At 36.2% G+C, this 25,996-nt stretch overlaps 1 protein-coding gene across 1 annotated transcript; it reads right to left on the bottom strand.

The window, feature by feature from the left end:
- Positions 1 to 14,232: 14,232 nt before the first annotated feature.
- Positions 14,233 to 24,865, bottom strand: LOC131858396 (uncharacterized). Its single transcript, XM_059211628.1, has 2 exons — positions 24,790 to 24,865; positions 14,233 to 14,792 (listed from the first exon to the last, which is right to left on the bottom strand). Exons 1-2 carry the CDS (start codon positions 24,863 to 24,865, stop codon positions 14,233 to 14,235), a joined length of 636 nt encoding a protein of 211 aa, XP_059067611.1.
- Positions 24,866 to 25,996: the final 1,131 nt, after the last annotated feature.

The following is a 25,996-nucleotide window of genomic DNA, read 5'->3' on the forward strand; positions in this document are numbered from 1 at the left end:
AAAGATAGTTTTTAATGATGTAGTGGCTACTCTTCTGAGTGAGGATTTGAGAAGGACAAATGGAGAACCTTCATCTGGTGAAGCCTTAAAACATAGTAAGCACCAAAAATAGAGGTAGAAATAATCAGCATAGAAGATTGAAATCAGCAAGGAGATCAAAGTCTAGAAACAAAAATGGTGATTGTTGGTTTTGTGGTAAATTTGGTCATGTAAAGAAGGATTGTAAAAATTACAAAAAGGAACAAGAGAAGGTGTGGGACAACGAAGCAAATACCGTATACGATAAGGATGACAGTGTTCTAATCCTTTCAACAATGTACACTACTCTGAATTCATGGGTACTTGATTTTGGTACCTCCCATCGTGCTACCTCATGCTTTGAAGTTTTTATAAACTACAAAGAAGGTCACTTTGGAAATGTTTTCTTAGGAGATAACAAAGCTTTTGAAATTATAGGCAAGGGTGATGTGCTACTGCCAATAGAAGGTGGTAAAACATGGTTGCTTAAAGATGTTTGACATGTCCCAAAATTGAAATAAAATTTGATATCCATTGGTCAGCTCTTTGATCAAGGTCTTAATGTGAATTTTCTTTCGGATACTTGGAAGGTAACCCATAGTACCATGCTGATTGCCAATGGAAATAAATTGTGTAGTCTCTATATATTTAAGACTCATGGTGAAGTGGGAGCTGCAATGGTGGTTGAGGACAACAAACCAGATCTTTGGCATCAAAGGCTTGGGCATATTAGAAAGAAAGGGCTCCATGTTATGCACACAAGGAATCAACTTCTGGGTCTCAAACTTGTAGATTTAGCCTTTTGTGAACATTGTCTTTATGGCAAACAAAAGCGAGTCAATTTTTTGAAAGGTGGGCATGATACGAAGACAACATGGTTAGAGCTTGTATATTTAGATGTTTTTGGGGCTATCGAGGTAACCTCCATTGGAGGAGCTAACTATTTTGTCACCATTCATGATGATTGTACAAGGAAAGTATGGATTTACATGCTCTCTAAGAAATTTGAAGTTTTTTCAAAATTAAAATTTTTTAAGGCTTTAGTTGAAAATCAGATTGGGCATAAGATTAAGTGTTTACAAATAGATTATGGTGGAGAATTTTGTTCACAAGAAGTTATGTTTTTTGTGCTGATAACTTTATTAGAAGGATAAAGATTGTTCCTTTCACTCCTCAATAAAATGGTGCAGCCGAGAGGATGAATAGGACAATCCTTGAAAAGGCACATTGTATGTTATCAAATGTAGGTCTAGGTAAGGAATTTTGGGCAGAGGCTTGCAACATAGTAGTATACCTGATCAACCAAAGTCTCTCATCTAGGATGGATTTTGGTATTCTGGAAGAGGAATGGTAGGGGAAGAGGATTTCCTACTTGCATCTTCACATGTTTGGAAGTGAAGCCCTCTCACATATACACAAAGTGAAAGGAACCAAATTGGATCCCAAGTCATAGAAGTGTATTTTCATTGGGTATGACAAAGAGCAATTTGGTTTCAGGTTGTGGGATCTGATTAATAGAAAAATTGTTCGCAGTAGGGATGTTATTTTTAATGAGACATCTTTCCCTGCGCTGCAAATTTAGAATAAATCAGAAACAGAGTATGTTCCTCTATTGGTTTTTGAAAATTATTCTTCACCAGTTCAGAATAATGGTGGTTTACATCAATCTTCCCATCAAGTGGGAGCTCCACTGGTTATTAATCTGCCATTTGATTCTAGTTTTCAGTCCCCTGGATAGACTCACAATGGTGAAGAATCTAATAACATCTCTATTGTATCTCCTCGGCTCATAACAAATCCATTACTGTTTGGAACAGGGCTACCTTGACCTCTAACTTATTCATAACAGGTTAAAATAGGGGCCCACATGGAGAATCAGGGAACTGCTAGCGAGCAGCCTTCATGGCGTGGCATTGAGGAATCACACTCTAGTTTGCCACTTATCTCACGACTTGCATCACAGTTTACGCTACTTGGATTAAAGCAACCTTCACAGTTAGTGGGACAACTAACATGACTTCCCCTCCACTCTCCCTCCACGGGCTCCTTACAGGGGCAATATCCACATGTCGTGGATGATGATTTCGTGGCAAACCACTCACGTGGTCTTAGTGAAGAAAATCACCTCCCTTCTATGCCATTTACTAGAAAAACACAGTCAACACGTCTTCATCCAAAGGTCTCTCATATCAGTTTGGTGTCTCCCGACCATCATGTTGGAGAAAACACTCAAGAATGTGTTATTAATAATCAACCACACAGGTTTACTAGAGAGCGTCAACTTCCCCCAAAGTTTACAGATTATGAGTTGTTATTCTATGAAGAAGTTGAGCTTGCACTGTTAATCTCAAACCAAACAGAGCCTGGTAACTACAAACAAGCCTATCAATATGCTAATTATGATAAATGGCAGGCTTCCATGCTTGAAGAAATGAATTCATTGCTCACAAACCAGACTTGAGATCTAGTACCTCTTCCACCAAATCGAAAGGCCTTAAGAAACAAGTGGGTCTACAAATCGAAAGAGGAAGAAGGGGGCAAAAAGAGATACATGGTTAGGCTTGTAGTGAATGGCTATGCTCAACAAAAAGGAATAGACTTTGATGAGATTTTCTCATTTATTGTGAAAATGACAAGGTTTCGCATAGTCTTGGCTCTCGCAGCAACACGGGATCTTGAGTTGGAACAACTCGATGTCAAGACTACATTTATTCATGGAGATGTAGATGAAGAATTATATATAGAATAACCTGAGGGATTTGTGAAATGTGGACAGGAACATCTCTATTGATGATTGAAGCGGAGTTTGTATTGGCTTAAGCAGGCCCCACGACAATGGTATATCAAATTTGATCGCTTCATGACTAAATATGGATTCTTTTGATGCGAATCTGATCCATGTGTTTACCATAAAAGACTTCCAAATGGTGAATTTATCATACTATTACTCCATGTGGATGAAATGTTGGTAGCTAGAACAAGCATTGAGGATTGTTCGTGAATTAAAGAAAGAATTAGTTACCAGGCTTGCAATGAAGGATTTAGGGGCAGCAAAGAAAATTCTTGGGATAACCATTTTTTTGTGATAGACAAAAGAAGGAGATTCGATTGTCTCAAAAGTTATATATTGACAAAGTTGTGGACAGATTTGGCATGGCTGGAGCTAAGGTTGTTAACAGACCACTTGCTAGTCATTTTCGGTTATCTTTGGATTTGTGTCCCAAGACACCGGAAGATCAATAATTTATGAAGGGTACCATACTATTCAGGAATTGTTAGCATCATGTATGCTATGGTTTGCACCCACCTGGATATTCCTCATGCAGTGGGAGTTGTGAGCAGCTTTATGAATAACCCCAGAAAAGCTCATTGGGAGGCTGTCAAATGGATCTTGAGATATTTAAAAGGAACAACAGATTATGCACTGTGTTTTGGTAAGGATCATGTACAACTTCAAGGTTTTGTTGATTCTAATTTGGCTGGGGATTTAGACAAGCGAAGGTCTACTTCAGCTTATGTTTTCACATTTGTCAGAGCTGCTATTAGTTTGGTTTCGAGGTTGCAAAAATTATTAGCTCAATCCATAGCTGAGGTTGAGTATATGGCTCTATCTAAAGGGGCAAAGGAGCTGATTTGGTTGCAGCACTTGTTGCGTGATTGGCGATGTACACAAAAAGAGTTTTCCTTATTTTTTTGATTGCAACAGTGCCATTCAAATGGCTAATAATCTTGTGTTTCATTGTCACACCAAAAATATTGAGATACAACATCATTTCATTTGTAGTGTGGCTGAGGAAAGGAAATTGCAGGTTGTCAAGATAGACATGAAGGTTAATCCGGATGATGCATTGACTAAGGTAGTTCCCAAAGAGAAGTTCAAATTCTGTCGGACTTCTCTTGGTCTCGTTAAAGGATAACAATAAGATTGAAGTGGGGGAAATCTCTGGTTGTTGCAACATCGTTGGATTTCAAGTGGGAGATTGTTCAGTATATGAAGTCCAATGATCTTCTTTGTTTCCCTCCACAAGCTCTTTTCTTCTCATATTCTTGTCCTTGCTTATATATATGAGAGGATTACACTTTATTTGATTCGTATTCTGGAGATGTAACCTACAACTGATTGAATTGTTGACAAATAGAGTATAATATAGGTTTTCCTTTGCTTCAAAGTGGATGTAGCCATTTATGGTGAACCACGTAAAACATGTGTTATGAATTTGTGTTTGTTTTCTGAATTCTATTTTTCTTTCTGCATTTTATTCGCATTTCTTTCATTAACAATATTAAGGATTATCCTTTTTCTATCCAGCTTCATTAGGAAGATTCATAAATGAGCTCATAAATGCTGAATGTGGCAAGGGTCACATTTCCCTAAAATAGACAACTGTATAGGTAGGCCGAATGAGTTCCTTTCTCTCTAGGTTGTCTTTGATTTATGTCACTATCTCTGTCATGCTAAATAATGACCAAATCCAATCTTTATATGCAGAGATATGAAACCCAAAGTTTTCTTTCTTATTGGTCACACAAAGCCTTATGTTGGAAGCCACCTCATCATTGCCACCTGACCCTAAGTGGCCTACTTAAATTTATGCCTGACACTTAGCAAAAGGGTCAAAACCACCTCATCTGACTTCCTAGGGAAGACTTTATATTTTAAAATTTTTAATTTCGTGCCCGCTCTCAACGTCTACCAAACTATACAAATTTTGACTATAATGCGAAACCAAAGTGCTCAACCACCACCTTGTCTACTCCCAAATTGGCTAAATGATCAATAGTAAAACTTGCCTCCTTGTAGATATGATTGATAGTGAAAACCTCAAATGTTTTTAGCAACTCTAAGGCTCTACCTAACAAGGCATCAGGTTTCCAATTCATGGTAGAGCTAGTCCTAACTGCATTAATCACCACTGCTGAATCCCCTTCAATTTCAATTATCTTAATCCTAAGATGGATGCAGATAAATAACCCTTTAGTGAGCGCTTTGAACTTTTCCATATTGGTAGTATCCTCCTCTAGTGATGAACCACCATCTATCCATCCTAGTGATGGACCACACATCTCGCTCCTAAAGCCCCAAGATTACCCCTAGAGGCTCCATCAAAATTCAATTTATACCATCCATATTTTGGGAAAGCCCAAACACTATTCTCTATCATTTCTTCTATTTGTCCCACCTTTTCCAAAGAAAGGTGATATTATTAGGCCATTCCACCAACCCCTAATTATCCCATCTTAGTTAGAGAATTGGAAATCCTTATTAGGATGGTCTTCAATCCTACAATTGACCATTTCAATTATCACTGACTGTAATTTATTAATAAAAGAACCCCATTCCATCTTTTTATTCCTAAAGATTCTATGATTTGTCTCTTTCCAAATCTCCCACAAAACTAGAGGACTTACAATCCAAATGCAACCATACAAACACTTCTTATTCAACCCAAGCCAAAACTTGAATAGACTTAGAATATCTTTGGGAAGAGTTGTAATCCATCCCAATTTAGCGCCTAACCACATGCAATATTTTTGTGAAAAGGGGCAACTCAATAAAATGTGATTGATGGATTCCTCATCCTATTCATAGAGGACACACCTTGAGGGACCTTCAAAATCAATCTTTCTGAACCTCTTTGCTGTGATAATTCTACCTTGCAGAGCTACCCACAAAAAAATCCTTGCTTTAGGGAGACATAATTTAATCCAACATATCCTAATTGGAATATCTGATTAACAAAAGTGTTGGTTTTTTAATAATAGCACTATATTCATCCTTGGAACTATGACTAAAAAACTTATCTCCCACCCAAACAAGTTTTTCCTAACCATTACATAATGATAATATTCAGCTCTTCAAAATATCCCTTAGTTTTCCTACATTCTCCCCCTGCAGAGGATTTTTCTTATAAGATTTCCACCTCCATCCCAAACAGGGCTCTTCACTAACAAAATCAACATAATCTCTAACATAGAGCGCCCATTGCTACTTCAATATATTTCTAATATTATCAACATTCATCAGAGATGTGATGGCTGGATATACCCTCACGAGTCCTCCCAAAATAATGTGCTTCTACCATCAACAACGTCTCAAGATAAATTTTCAGTAATGATGTCCCTACATTTCAGCATAAGGTTCCATACTTTGGACCCTTTAGGTGGATTTGTAGATTTGAATATGCCACTAAGACTATCATATTCCAAATATTTACCTTGCATAATTCAAACCCACTTGATATAAGAGTCCTTATACATCTTCCAAACTAATTTAGCTTCCAAGGCTTTATTCTTACCACAATTGATTTCTCAACCCTACACCCCCTACATGTTTAGATTTACATATATTATCCTAGGCTATCGTCGCCATCTTCTTCTTCTTTGACAATCCTTTCCAAAAAAGGGCTCTCATCCTTTGGATTAATCTGGAGTGAGCCCTAGCCGAGAGGGAAAGACAAAACATCAAGTAAATAGGCAATGTTGAGAGGACAACTTTAAGCATTGCCACTCTACCTGCCCAATATAACCACTTCCCTTTCCATGAGTTCATAAGTGCATGGCAATTTACAAAGTCAAAAGCCCAACTTGTTCAAAATGTCTCTTTCCTCCCTTGGTTTGATAAAGAAGAAGAAAGTTTCAGACTTCTCTTGACTAATCAGCTAACAAAGAGGCTTTCTAATAAAGACTGGGAATCTTCTTAAAATGCCCTACGTCCTACATATTTCCTTCTCGAAAAAGCATAGTATCATCCTTGAACTATTGATGAGAAATAGCTGGCACCAAATTTGTAATCTTAATGCCTCTAATCAACCTAGCTTCTTGAGCTTTCATAATGGATCTACCTAAAGCCTTTGCCATAATGATAAAAAGAAATGGGGAGATAAGATCCTCCTACCTTAGGCCTTTGGAAGACTCAAAGAATCCTTCAAGGGTATCATTAACTAGAATTAAAAATTTGGGACTTGAGATGCAATAAAATATCAGGCTAATCCATTGCCTACAAAAACCAAAGGCTTCCAAAGATTAACTTAGAAATCTCCAGTCCACTTTATCATAAGCTTTCTTAATATTGACCTTAATTAACATTCTTGGTTGTTTTTTATTTTGAATTGAATGAATAGATTATTGAGCTATTATCATCCCAACAAGAATAGATCTCCTAGACACAAAGCCTGTTTGTTCTTTCATGATGATTGTTGGGAGAATTTTTAGTCTATTAGCCAACATTTTATACAAGGTATTGCAAAGAGAGATGGGTCTAAAATCATCTAGACTCATATCATTTTCTTTCTTCTAAATCAACACCACAAAGGTGTTAATAATCTCTCTTAAAAAACTTCTTGCTATTCTAGCAGCTTCTAGAGCTTCCACTAGCTCTTCCCTAAAGATATACCAACATTTTTTTAAAAACCTAGCTAGGAAACCGTCTAGACCAAGAGCTTTGTCTAGATGCAATTTTCTAAGGGCCATTTCAATATCCATTACCAAGAATTTTTCTATTAGCTTCTTGTTCTAATCCTTCGTAATTAGCCTAGGAATATCTCCCATCAAGGATGTCTAGGTTGCCTAGTCTAAATCTTCCCAATTATTCAAAATTTTATTAAAAAAGGATACCACCTCTCTATATATACCCTCTGGTTCTTCTATGAGATTGCCATCATCTTCTCTCAATTCGAAAATCTTATTGATTCTCCTCCTCGTCTTAGTGCTATTAGAGTTTTTATCTCATTCTGCTAGCCATGTCTCCCTACATTTTTTCCTTCAAAATATTTCCTCCCTTGCCAACACATCCTCATAATCTCACAAAAGCTTTTTTTCTTTTATAAAGCTCTCTTGATCCATACCCATATTGATTACTTATGAATTCTTCGATTCTAGGGCTTCCTTAATGCTATTCTTTATTTCAAAGATATTTTTGAAATGTTTTCTATTCCATCTTAAAATATTTTTCTCGATTGATTTTAATTTGGAGACAAAGAAAAAGATCTTAGATCCCCCAAAATGCTCCTCCTTCCACCATAACTCTATATGAAAAGAACTGCCTATCCTTCATCCACATCTTTTCAAACTTGAATGGGAAATTCAAAGGTTTTTTATCGCCTACTAGAGTTAACTCCATTGCGAGATGGTCTAATCTTGAGAAGACTAATGTGGAAAAGTTCATCTCAAAGGGAAAAGTTGTCAAATCCCCTTTAAAGAAGAACCTGTCCAATTTCTCTACTATATGAATGAAACCAAATCTTTTGTTTTGCCAAGTATAAATACCATTCTCCGAGGCCACCTCTAGTAAATTATTTCTATTAACCCACTCCTTGAGATATATCTAAGGTTGAAATTCCTTCTATATCCCCCCTCTTTTCTTTGAAAAATGAAGAATAACACTGAAATCTCCACCTACTATTGTGTTTGGTAAGGGAGATTGATTCAAAAAATTATTTAACTTCGACCACACCTCCTTTTTCCTATTAGTGGAAATATGACCATATACATTAATTAACAAAAACCTTTGATTGCTATCCACACTCCAAATCAGCCCCAAATCCAATGCTTGCTCTCTGCAAGGGGTTCAAAGGATACCCCACCCAGATTCCAAAGGACAACTAGTCCACCTGAAGCTCCCTCTTCTTGAACAACTGCTACTTTCCACAACCCAAGTCTTTTATGAAAACCAATCAATTCATCTTTGGTCAATTTTATCTCTTGCAGAAAGATTACCTTTGCTTTGTCCAAGGAGATTCCACGCTTGGCCAAGCACTTTTTATTAGGAGCATTCAAGCCCCTCACATTCCAAGCGTCATCTCCTTGGGAAGGATCTTCCCCTTCCCTACACTTAATAGACTAGTGATCTTGGTATGATCCACTACAAACCCATCAAATAGTCAAAGCTTTGACAAAGATTGTATGCCTCTCCTCTTGCCCGAGGATTTCCCAAAATCTAGTTTTTCCTTATTGGGGCAGCATTGGCAGATGCCCAATGTTTCTTCCCCTCTATCCCCTTCCTCAGGTTCTTGATTAAATTACTCTCTAAAAAGCATCTCCTGGTTTGCCTCCTCTTCCTCCTCTAGCACTAGGATTTTGTGTATCAAAAATTATTTTTTCTTTACATATCCTCATTTCCCTTTGTTAGAGGTTGAGATATGCCTAAAAAGTAACAAATTGGTTCTAGTTCAAGGGAAAAATTGTTATTCTCCCCAACATTCATACCCTTATTCCCCCGTTTTGATTATTACCTTCTTTAACTAAAAAAGGAGTTGCTAATACCTCCCTATATTTTTCATCCTTGAAAAGGGAGATTTCTTCGGTAGACATATTAATAGGAATCTCTATATTGAGACTTTCCAATTGACTCTCTACTAGGGTGATAAATGGCAATTGTCGATTAATGTCCTGACTAAGAGCCTCAATCTTATTCCTAAGTTGGGTGAGCTCCTCTCTATTGAAATCTCTAGATTCCAACCTTTTCTCACTCAACTTCTCACCATCATAGTCATCCAACATAGGAGGTTCTTCATCTTCCCCTAAGATTATGTTATCATCTGTCACCACTAACTTATTTCCTTCTTTTCCAACTTTTCTCTAACCACTTATAATTGAAAAGGCAAACCTACTATCTCCCTCTCCATTCAATAGGGATTTGACTTTTATGTTTTCTACTCGATCTTCTCCCTCTTTAGGATTTGAATAAGTTATTACTTAAGCTATTCATAGGTTTGTCTCACAATTTGTGGATCAAACTTTCCCTTTTATTTAATTGCTTAAGAAAGATACTACTTTTCGATGGAATGTGGACTGCCAAAAAGCTTTTGAACATTTAAAACTTTATTTGGCTAATCCTCTTATTTTACAACCCACTATTCCTAGTCAACCTTTCGTTCTTTATATTGCCGCTTCTTCTCATTCTCTTGCAGCTTTATTGGTACATCATAATAGTGATGATAAAGAATGTCCAATTTATTATATAAGCTGCACTTTACTCGATTATGAAGTCTGATATACTGCGATAGAAAGGCAATGTCTTGCTCTTATTTTTGCAACTCAAAATTTTAGACATTATATTTTGAATGCTGAAACACATGTTATCATCAAATTTGATCTGAAACATCTCTTTTCTAAAATTGATCTTTCAAGGCGCTTAGCGAAATGGGTTATGTTGTTAATAAAAATTGACCTCAAATTTGTTTCCCAAAAAGCAATTAAAGGATAAGATTTAACTGACCATTTGGCTGATGCTCCTTCTCCTCTTACCTTACCTAATCAAGAGTCCTTTCTTGATGATTTTTTTCCTCTAGTTGATATTGATAAGACTTGTGAATTATATTTTGATGGATCTAAGAGTCAAACTGGTTCAGGTGTCATTGTTATTTTAACACCATCTTCAGGAAAATCAATCCCTTTATCCCATCGTCTCAATTTCCTCCGTACTAACAATATCATTGAATATGAAGCCCTTTTTGCTGGTTTAAAAGTGGCTTTATCTCTTAATATTCAACATTTGTGTATCTATGGTGATTCACAATTGATTACAAGACAAGTTACAAGAACTTATCAAGCTAAACAAGACAAACTATCGCAATATATTAACTTGGCCTTATCCATGCTAGAAAAATTCACTTCTTATACCATAGAACCTATCCCTCAAAAGGACAATTGACATGCGGATGCGATGGTAAGCACAACTTCTCTCATATTCCTTGAAGATCCCTCTATGGATTACTAGTTCATTATTCACAATCTTTCTTCCCTTGCTATTACTAATAATCCTAGTGACATGGCTTGTTGTGATGCTTTAGATTTTGATGAATGGTATTCTCATATCTTGGGATATTTGACAAATGGTACTTTTTCGGATTCTATGAGTAAGAACACTAGATCTCAAATTTGTAAGCTTACTGTGTGATACATTGTTCTTTCCAATGTCCTTTATAGAAGGGGTTATAATGGTCTTCTTCTTTTTTGTCTCAACAAAATCAAGATTTCCATTGCTCTTGAGGAGGCACATTCAGCTGCTTGCAGGGGATATTTTGGTGGTAAATCTTTGGCTCAATGGTTGCTCTCAAAAAGTCTCATCAATGTCAGCAATGTTACAATTTGATTCATGCTCTTACACATGAACTTAGGTCGTAAGTGACCTTTTGTCCCTTTTCCTTGTGGGTTTTGGATCTTATTGGTAAAATTTACCCTCTCACAAGTACATACTTTCATTCTCACTACAACAGATTATTTTATGAAGTGGGTAGAAGTCGTTCCTCTTTGATCCACTTCTACTGATGTAATCTATCATTTTCTTCTAGATAACATTATTTCTTGATTTGGTATACCTTGCACTTTAATTTCAGATAAGGTACCTCGTTTAAGAACAAAGATATGAAAAGGTTCCTTGAGAAATATCATATTCAACATTGCTTTTCTACATCATATTATCCTCAATCAAATGGTCAAGATGAGGCTTCTAATAAGATCATTGAAAATGTTCTTCATAAGACTATAAATAAACATGGTAAGGATTGACATACTCAGTTGACCCATGCTCTTTGGGCCTATCAGACAAGTGTTCGCATAACTACTGGTATCACTCCTTACAATCTTATTTATTTTGGAATTAGAGATTTTTTTCACTAAGAATTTCTATAGGGGATAATTGATGATACTCTTATAGATAACTTCTTCAACAACTTGAAATGCTTGATGAACAAAGCATACACACTCTTGAGAATATCCAATCTTATCAAAAGACTTCACAACGAAGCTATAATGACAAAGATATTTGAAAAACGTTCTTTCTTTGTGGGTGATTTGGTACTCTATGAGAATCAACTCAATGTGGATGCTTTGTTAGTGAGAAAGGGAAATTCTGTCTGAATTGTCTTGGACCACACATCATCATTGACGTTTACAGATTAGGTGCTTACAATATTTCAGATATGGAAGGTATGCCTCTTACGGAACTCATAAATTCTATGCATCCTTGAGATATTATGCTTAGAAATTTTCCTTCCTTTCCTTCTATGCTTTTCCTTTCATCTTAATTGAGTGATATGTTAACATGTCTTCATTAAAGCATATGGTATTAGATAATTGTTATTTAATATGTATTGCTTCATTCTTGACAAACATCTTTAGTTTTGGTTGTCTTGAATTCATTGTGCAATTTCTTAGGAACTTACATTTTGTTATGCTAGTTTATCATTCAATTCTCTTTATGTATTGTGTTAGATTACATCATGTTGTGTTTAATTAAGATATCCTTTAATTAGATCACGTTGGCCATGTAATTTACCATAATTGTGTTACATCATCACTAGTAGCAATTTATTAAACACTTAGTTTGTTTAGTTAAATAACACATGTATCAATTTAATATGAAACTATTGAACAATCAATCACATGAGTATTAAATTAGACATACCTGTAAAAATTTCAAATTTGTTACTTTGAATCAAAGCAATAGAACACATTGTTTTGCATTTCAAGGAACACATTTGAGACAAAGAACTTTATATATATATATATATATATTTGATACAACATATACATATCATTGTTAGGATTCCCAAAGATACTGAGAGAATTCCAAAACTGTGTACTGGTAAACAAGAATTAATGCAGTAAATAAGAACAATAAACACAACATAAAATGCACACCATAACACAATATTTTTAATGAGGAAACCTAGTGTGGGCAAAACCTCGGTGGGATTTGTGACCCACAATATTCACTTACTGGCCAATACGCAAATATTACTGTTACAATAGGGGCCTGCACATGCAGGAAGGCCAACTGCCTAAAGCTCACTGCTTAAATACAAAAGAGAAGTCTCACTGACTTACAAAAGTGGATTATGAAAATCCAATGTCATGGACTTCTTCGGATCAGCACCTGCTATGCCAGGTTCAATACTAGTTTAAGCTCATACAACTTCCAAAACCTTATTCAAAACCCTGCCTTAATATTCGCATCTTAGTTTTGCAATAATCTAACCATATCCGCTTATTTCCTAAATGATTTACAAGAGCTCATACTTATATGAGTCATATTACAACTTGCCTTGTTGGCTTACAAAAAGATATTACAATTAATTACAAAATACAATAAATAAAATCTTGTTGGCCAGGATGCCAGTGAACATCTTTGCCGCTGCCGGTGCTGGTGTCTGTGCCTGTGCCAGTGTCTGCCGGTGCCATAGGATTGTAAGGTTGCCATCAATGGAAATACCTTCAATCACTTACAATTTCTCATTGGAGTGTGCATTTGCCAACAATCTCCCCCTTTGGCATTGATGGCAACACTCATGAGAAAAATACAAAAAGTGTTGTCCAAAAAAATGTCTTACCAAAACTGTCAAAACTGTGTGCTCTGCGTGCTCCCCCTGAGTAGATCATCTCTTTTGTTATCCTTTTTCTCATCCTCAACTACTCCCCCTTTGGCATCAATGACAAAGGTTGCCATTCAATGTCAATTGAGTGTAGTTCCTATCTAGTTCCATGTAATCGATTGATTACAATCTGATAAATTTCTGCTAAGGCAACATTCAAACTATTGCTGAACCTCTCACTGTCCTTTATTGCTGCTTCTGTTCTCTGAATTGTACCGATGAGAAAGTGCATTTTTCTTCCGGTGTCTTAAGTCCTGAAAAAAGAGCCTCAGAAATCTCTTTTCTCAAAGAGATGAGGATCCAGTTTAGGACTTAGTCTATACTTAAGTTCTTTTGCCTTAAACTTCATCCTTTCCTTGTCTTTCTCAAGTTTTTCTATTTTTCCTTCAAATCCTGCAATTTCCTGTTCAATTACTGATATTGAATCCGATGAACCTATCAAGTTGTCAGCAATATCATTAATTTTCTTTTGGGCTATGCCGATCTCTTTATCTATGTCTTTTGTCAAAATGTCTATTTTGCATGTGTCTCTATACAATTTCTTAAAGTCCAAAATTGTTTTGCCTAATACCGGTAATAAGGTTTCCATATGTTCCTTATTCTTCTTTACTGTCTCCTCAAAGAATTTTTCCTTTTCCTTATTCATTTTCTCTCTAAAGGTGTCTTCATTTATCTGATCCAGTGTTATTAGGTTGTCGGTTATATACTTGGACAATGTGTCTAATTGGCTCAAAGAATCTTTATTTTCTATGTTACACTTTGGAGCTATCATCTTCAAAATTGGTAAGGTGTCATCTATAGCCTTATAAGCTTGTGCATTGCACTTTGTTATTTTCTTTATTTAATCTAATAGTACCTCTGTTACACTAGTAGGTCTAAATTCAAACATAGAGGTTCTGAGTGTCTGTCCAACTATTTTTACAATCTGTAATTTGTCAGTGGTAGTGATAGCTTTGCTTTCCTCTTTCTCTGGAGGATCAGTTTGAGTTTTCATTTCTACTACCAAAGGCTTGGGCTTGTCAGATGTGGCCGATGGCATTGTCTGTGAAGGAGCATGTTGCTCTACCTGTTTCTCAATGTTTTTCTCAGTATGGAGCTGTTGCTCTACCAGTTTCTTAGTGTCCTCTCCTGATGGTGTCTCTGTTTGTGCCTCTGAAGATTTTATTGTGGTGTCCACTACCAATTTTTCTTTGTTTACCTCTGTACTATCTACTGCCGGTGACTTAGTAGGTTTTTGAGTTTCAGTAGTTGCCGGTGGCTCAGTAGATGCATCAGTAAGCACACCTGTGGTCTCTACCTTTCTTGTGTCCAGGGGTTCATTTGATTTTTCAGTTTGTTGTTCTACCCCAATTACAATGTTTTCAACTACAATATTTCCTACTGGTGGCTTAGTTGCCACATCTATTTTGTTAGTTGTTTCCTTATCCACCACAATATTGACTTCCTGTGTGTCAATGTTCATTGTGTATAGCACCTCAGAATCAAGATTTGTATCCTCATGTGGTGTTTCCATACTCTCTGCTGCCGGTTGTGTGTCAACAGTATGTATCGGTGGAGTATCAGAAGGAGGTGGGTTTAAGTTATCTGTCACCTTTATGCTTGGAGGTCCACCTACCTTATCTTTCCCCTTATCCTTGTCCTTTTCTTTTTGATAGACTTTAAAAGTCTTTGGTCTCTTAAGCTCTTCTTGTTTCTCCTTTTCAACAAAGAATATATCCCACTCATCTGTAGTTTCTTCTAATATTTCATTTACTTTGCCTACCATCAGTGCTACATGCCGGTGACCAGTTGAGAATACTGTCCGGTTAGCCTCACTAATTAATTCATCTATCTCTTCTGTGGAGTTCACTGGGTGAACTGCAAGTAGTTTCTCTATTTTTATCTTTTTACCTAATTCCACAATAGCTACCCTTCTAGCTTCTAATCTTCTGTACACGTCATTTGGTCTATCATCAACAACTTCCATCAAAAATTTCTTATAAATATCAAGATGTAAAATGACACTATTTTCTATACTTTCTTTTTCATCATTTGATAGTGTGTTATACAACTTGCTGATGTTAGCCAATTTCCCATCTTCAGTTATTTCAGTCAGAAGTTTGTCAAGTGGAGGAACAACTTGTTTTTGTTTCTTCTTCTTTGGTGTCAACTTCCTTGCCAGAGCCCTAACTGCCTGTTGTTTTTGTCTTGATCTTTTTGGTGTAGGAGCAGGTGCCGGTGAAGGTTTTCTTTTCCTGACTACCCTTTTAAATTCTACTAGTATTTCACTGTTAGAGGAGGTAGAAATAGGTGAAAGATGTGCTTTCGGTTGTAGTCCTTCCAATTTTGTTTAATACATCTTCTTTTATTGCTTTTGCCTGTCTTGTTCCCTTCCTCACTATCTGTTCAGTTTTCTTGATTCTTTTCTCATATTGGATTTTGCTTTCTATGGTCTCCACATTGCCAAAAACTTTCTCAGTTGGTTCCTTAGGTGCTTCTAAGAGGGATTTTGCATAGGTTTCAACTATGTTGTCATCTGCCTCATATCCCATCTCTGTGACCCAAACAGTCCTAGGGTTAACTGCCTCCATCCAAATTTCATCTTTCTTGATCACAAAGCATATCTCTTTTTGATACTTATCAACAATTGCTTGAGATAGCCTTATTCTTGTCTTCATCTTTGCTTTCAAATTTTGAAAATATTCATTCATGTTTTTCTCCCTATCATCTCCCATGTTGTTCAGTATGTCTAGAAGTTGTTTTCCTACCGGTATATCAAAACCAAAGTCTTTCCTACCAATACCGGGTACTTCCTTGGTAATGTACAACATTAAACACACAAGCATGTTGCCAAATCTGAAAGTTCCTTTCTTATCACCTTTGATTTTATTCAAATTATCTATTAGTTCATCTTTTAGCCACTCACATACATCAATCATAGCATTCTTATTCACCATGTCATATGCACTTTTGATACATAAGCTGGAAACAAAGTTTAGTCTATTTGCATGTGTAGCCTTATAACCAAGAATCATGCTGACAAATATAACATTGATATCCTTCACATCGTTGACTCTTAGGGATCTTTTATCAAATGTTGTGCCAGTTAGGGTCATCATAGTGTCATTTGGAACCTTTTTAGTTTTATCAGGCCTGCTACTGGTGGAAGGTAAGCCTATCACTTCCCTAATTGCTTCTTTGGTAATCTTATGGATGGAATCCAACCAAAAGAACTCTCCATGAACTCTGCTTAATACTATCCTCATCACATCCTTAGGAAAATCAGGGATACTAAGAATGTCCACAAAGCCTAGGGTTTCCACTATCTTGTGTCTCGGTTTAACATTTCCATGTTCATCACAAATTATAGTTCTATACATGTTCATTATTTCTTTAGCTTCTAGTTCCTCAATACGACAATGTATATAGATTCTAGGATCCTCAACATAAACTACTCCCTTAGGTATTTTTGAAAATGCTCCTAGGGTATCATCTTTCTTCACAATTTCGGGAATAAGTTTGAACACGGGTCTAAGGCACTTAATAACTTCAATCACAGTAGGGTTTGTAATGAATTCAGGTGCAGAGGAAGAAGCCATAGTTATAAATACCTTAATCTTCCTTTAGGATGATTTGCTTCACTTTTTGCTGTGGATGCCTTCGCTCGGGATTTTCGCGCTCTCTGGAGATTTGAATGCTCAGTGAATTAAAAAGGGCCAAAACACTTGCTTTATAATGTTATTTCCTTCAACTATCACATTTAATGTCTGCCGGTTAAGTCAAAACTTAACTCATTTGCTGTTAAAGAAGTAAACAAACTTCTCACCATCAACCAAGGGTAAATTAGCATGTTTTACAGTTTATTGCCATACCCCCAAAATATTTTTCTTTAGTTAGATGAAGAATCTCCTACCGGTGGAGTGATACTTTGTTCTATCGGTAAAGGAATAGCTTCACTAACATTCATGTCAGACTTTCTAATCCATTGTTTTGAAAATTCCTGATTTACTTCTTCAACCTTTTCTTTACCTTTCAAATCGGGTCCTTTGTTATTTGCCGGTGATGTCTTACTTCTACAAAATTTTGCAATATGTCCAATCTTGTTACAAGCAGAACAAGTCACATTGTTTTTCTGAATAGATTTTCCATATCCTATGCCAGTATGTGTTCTGCATTGATTAGATAAGTTTCCAAATCTTCCACAAATATAACATCTTACATTCATTCTCCAATTTTCTGAGTTATGACCAATTTTGTTGCATTTAGAGCATTGATCGGTGGGTGCATTGGTGTTCTGATAGTTTCTAGATCTACACTGATTTTCTCTATGACCATACTTGTTACAATTAAAGCATTTTCCATTGAATTTGTAGGCATTAGGTTGTCTTACCGGTTTACCATGAACATGGATGTTTGCAGTACCGAAGCTCTCACCAACTTCAAAGCCAAGGCCATTAGTGTCACCATTAGGTTTATGATTTTTCAGCATGCCATCAAGTTCTTCTGAACTTTTCTTGAACTTATCCTTGTGTTGATTTGCAGTAGCGAACTCATTTCCCAAGAAATCTTTCTGTCTCATGAGTTCAGTTTTATCATGTTCCAAGTGTATCATATCTATTTTTAACATATCATTCTCATGACTGAGTCTTATATTTTCATTTGCAGCATCATTGATTCTTCTAGCTAGATCATCTCCATTCTTCTTTCTATCTTCAATGTCTTTACAAATTATCATGGTCATATCTTGCATCTAATTCTTCATTGTACTATTTTCTTGTCTCGGTTTATTCACAAGGTCATTAAGAGTTTCTTTCTCATCATCATCACTCTACATCTTCTCAAAAAGTTCTCTTCTTTTGTTCCTAGCAATAGTGAGATTTTTCTGAAGTCCTTGAATGATTTCCTGTGCAGCCTTTAGATCATCTTCAAGTTTCATATTCTTCAACTTTTTTGTATCATAGTCTGCAAGAGATGTTTCTAGTTGCTTCCTCAAGTTTTCCATCTCTACCGGTGTCAGAATCTTCCTCAAGCTGTTAGGCTTTTGAAAATAGAGGACCAGCCTCTGATACCAATTGTTAGGATTCCCAAAGATATTGAGAGGGGGGGTGAATCAATATCTTGCTGGTTAATTGATTTTCTTAACTTATTAAATGAAAAACATTCCAAAAATGCAGTAAATAAGAACAATAAACACAACATAAAAGGCACACCATAACACAATATTTTTAACGAGGAAACCCGATGTGGGAAAAACCTCGGTGGGATTTGTGACCCACAATATTCGCTTAGTAGCCAATAAGTGAATATTACTATTACAATAGTGGCCTGCACATGCAGGAAGGCCAACTGCCTAAAGCTCATTGCTTAAATACAAAAGAGAAGTCTCACTGACTTACAAAAGTGGATTATGAAAATCCAATGTCATGTACTGCTTCGGAACAGCATCTGCTATGCCAGGTTCAATACTAGTTTAAGCTCATACAACTTCCAAAACCTTATTCAAAACTCTGCCTTAATATTCACATCTTAGTTCTGTAATAATCTAACCATATCTTCTTATTTCCTAAATGATTTACAAGAGCTCATACTTATATGAGTCATATTACAACTTGCCTTGTCGGCTTACAAAAAGATATTACAATTAATTACAAAATACAATAAATAAAATCTTGTCGGCCAGGATGCCGACGAACATCTTTGTCATTGCCGCTACCGGTGTCTGTGCCTGTGCTGGTGTCTGCTGGTGCCATAGGATTGTAAGGTTGCCATCAATTACAATACCTTCAATCACTTATAATTTCTCATTGGAGTGTGCATTTTCCAACAATCATCCCACTAATACAAAATGTGGTATCTATGTCACCAACTCTATGGATGGTGGCTATTTGAGACCTCCGGCCCCTAGCGTGGTGGTCTCATGGGTGTGTGTTGATGGATCAAAGTGGAACGTGACTTAATCCCAGATGAGCTCCTCCTATCCCTATCCATCATGATACCTCTATACATTTATGACTCCACTCGAGTCTCCATCTGTAACCGCTCCCTCTCCTCTCATCCAAGCTCCAGCTCTACTCTCATTGCATCAAAAAAATCGTCATACCGCTCAACACTCTATTGTGATCTACATATGATCTAAGAGGATTGTGGAATGTGTGATGAAGTGATAATATTACCAAGCACGTGATGGATAAACTCACGCCATCCCTGTACACTAGTTGTACATAGAGAGATAGTTTCATACATATATTGTTGGAAATGTGATGATTGATGGTGCTGATATATTTGTCATGGTTGCCATTGATGTCAACATGTCATTTTTTGTGAGGTTTTTTGAGTTGGTGATCCGACATATGTTTTTTGATCTATTTGGTGCTCCAAAAGTTGTGCTATGGATGATGTTCAGTGTTGACTGGTAATTGATAGTGTTGTTTGTGGTCCAAATTTCTCGATTCTTTGAATATGGTGTTGATTTCTTGGATTCATGATTATCTTAGTTTTATTCTCATTTTGCTAAGTTGAGAAGCGTTATTTTGGGTCTGTTCTGATCCAAAATTGGAGACTGTGTAATGATATTTGTGTAGTGTATAAGTTTTTGTGATGGATGTGTAATGTGTTGATTTGACTGATGAAGTGTGTTGTGGTGTGGTCTACTTCTCATTCCTTCCCACTATGAGAATGCTTAGTGTTGACCTATTTCAAGTTTTGTTTGGCTGACTTGGAAGGTTATATAGTGAGGAGGAAAGTATAAGTAAATGATGATCAAAATGAATAATAAAATGGAAGACATGATAGATTGAAAAGCTAAATCCGATTGATGATTGATGTGAGAACTTGTGCGAAGTTGTGTAGCATGTTGTTGGGGTTCAAAAGTTGTTTCTAGCAGTGAGCCTTTTGGGTAGTGATCCCTCCTATAGTGAGCATTCTGGCAGTGAGCCACCTTTGTAAAAATCACCTTAACTGGTGTCACCCTAATAGGTGTTATATATTGAGAACTAACATTCTTTGTGGTTTTTCCCTTCTAGAGTTTTTGACGTCATATCTGGTGTTCATTGTGTATGTATGTGTGTGCTTTCATGATTACATTTATTCTGATTAAATAATTATTAAGTTGGTTATCTTGGATGTGTGAAAGAGTTAAAAAGTTTAATTGACAACTAATTCACCCCCCTCTTAGTTATCTGGGCATTCAACAATTGGTATGAGAGCTTTAGTTCCTTGGAAAAGAGCCTAACCGCTTGAGGAAGATCCAATGGCATACAAACTAACTATTCCTATCTTTGAGGGACGTGATTATGGATTTTGGAAAGTGAAGACGAGAGGTAACCTGATCTCCTTGGGTTACAACACTTGGAAAGTGATGGAGACTAAATATGTATTACTGGAAAATGGTCTTACTACTCCGAATGAGATTCAGATTTATGAAGAGAATGAAAAAGAAAGGTATGCAATATTTAGTGCTTTATTAAAAACTGAATTGATAAAGGTTATTTAATTAAATACTGCTTATGAAGTTTGGGAAAAGTTAAGGGAAATATATGAAGGAAATGATAGAGTTAAATGATCAAGGAAGCTAACAGCTAAGCACAGTTATGAGAACTTGAGAATGGAAGAAGGAGAGGATACAAAAATTTAGTTTTAGAGGGTTGACAGTGTATTAAATGAAATCAGAGAAATTGGCGGCACCTTAAATGATGAAGACATAATGGAGAAGATTTTGATGACTATACCAGAAAGATACAATGATTAGATATCTTCTATTGAGGAAGTTTATGATTTGAAGAACACTAGGGAACAACTATATGGTACTCTAACCATGTTTGAGATGAGGAAGTTTGGAAAAGACAAAGTTAAATTTGAGACAACCTTTAAAGTTGCTGAGGAAGATTCACTGATGAAAGTTTGGATGAGATTAATGCAAATTTTGTGAGGAAGCTGAAGAAAGGCACCAACAAATATAAAGCTATATTACCTCTTAAATGTTTTAGATGTAAAAAAATTGGTCACATAGCTACTAGATGTCTGGAAAAAGGAACAAGACAAAAGTTTAGAGAAGGTAAAGGAAGGTTTGATAAGAGAGTCTATTCTGTTAAAGATGATGTAGGTATTTTAGATGATAAATCAGACTATGAAGAAGGTGATTGTTTTTGGTAGAAAATGATGTACCCAAAACTGATGTTTCTAACATACTATCCTCTGAGACTGTTAAAACTATTGCTACTGCTTTATGTGCTAGAAGAGAGAAATGAATGGCTGATTGACAGTGGATGTTCAAATCATATGACTGGTGACAAAATAAGTTTGTAAAACATGAAAAGTATGATGGAGGTTCTGTTAGGTTCAGAGATGATAAAACAACACAAATTGTAGGAATTGGTTCTATTACCTTTGATGGAAAGCATAATACTAGAAATAATTACTATCTGAAGTGTTTGCAACATAATCTCCTAAGTGTTGGACAAATGTGCGAAAATGGCTATAATGTTGTGTTTTAGGATGGTGGCTATGAGATCCAAAAGAGATCCGAAACTGTTATTGCAACAGGGAAAATGACTGGTGGAAACATGTTTCAGTTGGAAGGAGCTACAAGACACATTTTGTTATCTCAATTCAATGATAGTTGGCTTTGGCACATAAGGATGTGTCACATCAACTTTGACAATTTGGTGAAGATTAGTTCAACAAGTGCAGTAAGAGATTTACTAAGGCTGACTAAATTGGATAACAATATTTGCAAGGAATGTCAAGAGGGAAAGTAGACAAAATGAACATTTAAAGGAAATGAATAATCTTATACTGGACTGCTGGAATTGGTGGACACAAAATTATGTGGTCCTACTAGACCAAGGAGTATACAAGGTGATAAATATTTCATGCTCTTAATTGATGATTACTCTAGAATGACATGGGTTGCATTCTTAAGAGAGAAATCAAAAGCATTATCAAAATTCAAGATATTCAAGGTAAGAGTTGAGAGTGAAGTTGATAGAAGAATTAAGTGTTTGAGATATGACAGAAGAGGAGAATTTACTTTTGATGAGTTTAACAATTTATGTGAAAAACATGAAATTAGAAGACAATTATTTTCCCCTAGGACACCACAATAGAATGGTTTAGTGGAAATAATGAGTAGAACTATACAAGAGGCAACCAAAATGATGATCAAAGGATCATGACTACTAGAGGTTTACTAGAGAGAAGCAATACATACAACATTATACACCCTTAATATAATTTTATTTTGAGAAAGATATGGGAAGACATCATATGAACTATGGCATGGGAGGATTCCGACAGTGAAGTATTTCAAGATATTTGGAAGCAGATGCTATATCCGAAGAGATTAGGATAATCTTGAAAAATTTGATAGCAAAGCAGATGAAAGCATATTTCTAGGATACTCTACAAGGAGCAAGGCTTACCGGTGTTACAACAAAAGAGTAAATAAAATTGTTGAAAGTGCAAATGTGAAGGTTGATGAAGATATTTCTAAAGACTAATAAATTGGCATGATATTAATTAGATGAGTCCATTGAGAGAAGAAAGGAAGAAAATAATAAAGAAGAAGAAAAGGAAAAAGAAACTCAGGATGCTTCGGCAACGACATAAAAAACCCCAAGGTATGTAGAAAGGAATCACTCCAAGGATCAAATTATTGGAAACAAGAATAGAGAAGTTGTTACAAGAAGGCAAGTCAAGAACAAATTCTGTTATGCTTACTTTCTGAGACTGAACTGAAGTCGGTAGAATGAATGAATAAATGATTTTACTGATGTCCACAAGACTAAACAACCTATGGGACCAAGAAAAACACACACACTAATCCTCTTGAATATAATTTTCCATGTCTGATCTCTTGTTATGGATCTTGACTAGGAAGCTAGCCGTTTGATTGATCTTGTCCTCATCAAATAAATGATGCATGTTGTCGGCCTTCAAAATGATCTCATATTGAGCCCAAATATTATCATACATTGTGCATTTAGTAAGAAAGTGCCATTCAGTCTCCACTGCTCCCATCCCACAAAACAAACAAGTTCTCTCTTCCCATAACTCCTGGGGCCTTTACCACCTACCCATTTCACACCTGAGATGATGTGTACCAGTCCTTAGTTGTACCACTAACAACCTAGCTTTCCCTTTAATAGTTGTCCCTAAATATGCTTTCTCACCATGTTCCCTAGTTGGGTTAAATTATTTAATGTAGCATGCCTTTTTGCGTCCAATGTGGTTATTCCACATGGAAGTTTGAATCTTTTCAATGAATAGCTTCTTTATTTCCTTGTTGGTATTATGTTAGTCATGCAATTTGATGTTCCATTTATTCAACCACTTTCTATTTTGTTTCATCCAAGTTTTCTTTAAATGGATAAGACCTTCTTCCATAGCAATCTTGGGCCATTGGTGGCTATCCATGTTCTCAACCTTCTTTAGATAACTTATTAACCGAGTTAATGCTGATGCTTCCAATGGAAACATACCTGCTTTCGCCAAAAGAATCCCATATGGCACTAATTTTTTAACTTTGATATTGTTTATGATTAGGTGTTTTTAAATTATTTCTAACTATCTCCATGCACAATTTGACATGCCTCCTCCCCTGACTTTGCAACCATCGAGAACATCTGGTGTGACCAGCATACCAAAAAGAGTTTTTTTTGGGTTTTCCAATCCCATAATTCAACATTTCTGCACCTATTTTGAAGTAGATGTGATGCTCTCCATCCTCCCTGAATCCTTTTTGCTCTGCAGGTCTCCCAACTAATCTTATAGTGGAAGTAAATCCCCAGGTACTTGTATTCTTTCACAATTTCCAACGGATTTCCTTTGAAAAGAAAGTTAATTTGTTTTTCTTTCCTCTTTAAAGAGAAAATCATGATCTTGGTTTTGGAAATGTTCACCTGCATCCCAACTTCCATACATAAATTCTCTAGATCCCTTAAGTGATCAATCAAACCATGAGATGTCTTAGAAATTAGAATGAGATCATCAACATATAAAAGTAATTTCACCACATATCTTGCAAGATGAACCCCGTCACCATTTGAATTGTTTAACCATGTTTCAAGTTTATCAATGTATAAACCAAATAAAGTGTGGGATAAAGGGCACCCTTGATTGACGCAAATGTCACTACCAAAGCACTTGGAAATTCCCTCCTTAGTTCTAATTTTTGCTCTGACTTTCTCGTATAACCTATAGACAACTGCTCTATATATGTCAGGTACACCCAAGTCTACCATTCTATTCCATAACTTATCTCTAGGCACCATGTCAAAGGCTTTTTTAAAGTCAACAAAACAACAACATGCCTCTTGCCCTTGATTGTCCCATATTTTCTCTATCAAATATTGGAGAGTGGTGCAGTGATCGATGGTGGAATGCCTAGGCTTGAGACCGGCCTGACCTTTGACCCTTATACCTTCACCTTCTACCAACCTATTAATTCTACGCTCTACCATGCTCCCAAAAAGTTTACGGAGAAGAGGATTGACCATATTAGTGCGATAATTAGATGGATTGTTGGTATCCCCACTCTAAAGAGAGGGACAACCACACTAGTTGTCCAATCTGATGGGAAACCATCTCAAATGACATTGTTGAATATACCCTTTATGTGAGGAGCAAGAAGCTCAGCTCCCCACTTTAGAAATTCAGCTTGAATCCCATCAATATCACTTGCCTTACCATTTGCTAGACTCTTTATTCCCTTTTTGATATGTTCAACCGTGAATAACTCCATCAAAGTGTTCACTATGGGAGGAGAGTGCTTCTCGTGAATTTGCTCATAAAGAAGCTTTACATAATCAAGCCATTGAGTATCAACGATTCTATTTTCAGTTTGTTTACTCTGCTGCTGTAATTCCTTCCAAAAATATTTGGGGTTGTTGCTACTCGCCTTTACATATTCTTCTTTTTTTGCTTGAATCAACTTTGTGTATTTCTTCTTGTTTTCTTTGCTCAGATCTTTCCCCTTCAAAAATCTCTTAGCTGCCTTGCACTCTTCATCATACCACTAGTTTGCCGGGAAAGTACTCACAACCCTCTTTCTAATGGAAGTCCTCTTTCAAGCACTCAAAGGTTTGTGTATAATAGGTATCAGCTGGCTTCTATGAACATGATCATCCTCTTTATTGAGTCTTTCCCCCTTCGTCATATTATTTAGTTCACAAAATTGTTGCTTAAGGACAACCTTGAAGATGCTCATGTTTTCTTGATTTATGAGGACTTTGCCTTTAACAATAATTTTCTTTTGTATGTTAAGATCTTGATTAAATTGTGGGTTGCATGTAGCACAGTCCAATTTGACAAAAAGAGGCATATGGTCAGATTTCAATTCTATAGGGCAGTCACCAATGTCAAACTCTAGCACTCTAGATATAAGATTTTGAGAGCAAATCAAGTAATCAACCACACTCTGACCATGGTATGTTTTGCAAGTGATATTCCTTGAAGTCAGCTAGTCCCTCATTCCATTGTAGATAACCATACCAAATAAACTACACATCCCCAATAATTCTGCCCCAAAGTGTGAGATATCTCCATTGTAATCTTGCAAAGTTCTTTCCCAAGATTGACCTTCACTTTCTTCCAGCCAAAGAGGATTATTTTCTCCTTTTTTAACATTG

The sequence above is a fragment of the Cryptomeria japonica genome, chromosome 9 (genome assembly GCF_030272615.1).
Source record: "Cryptomeria japonica chromosome 9, Sugi_1.0, whole genome shotgun sequence".
In the NCBI taxonomy this organism is placed as follows: domain Eukaryota; kingdom Viridiplantae; phylum Streptophyta; class Pinopsida; order Cupressales; family Cupressaceae; genus Cryptomeria; species Cryptomeria japonica.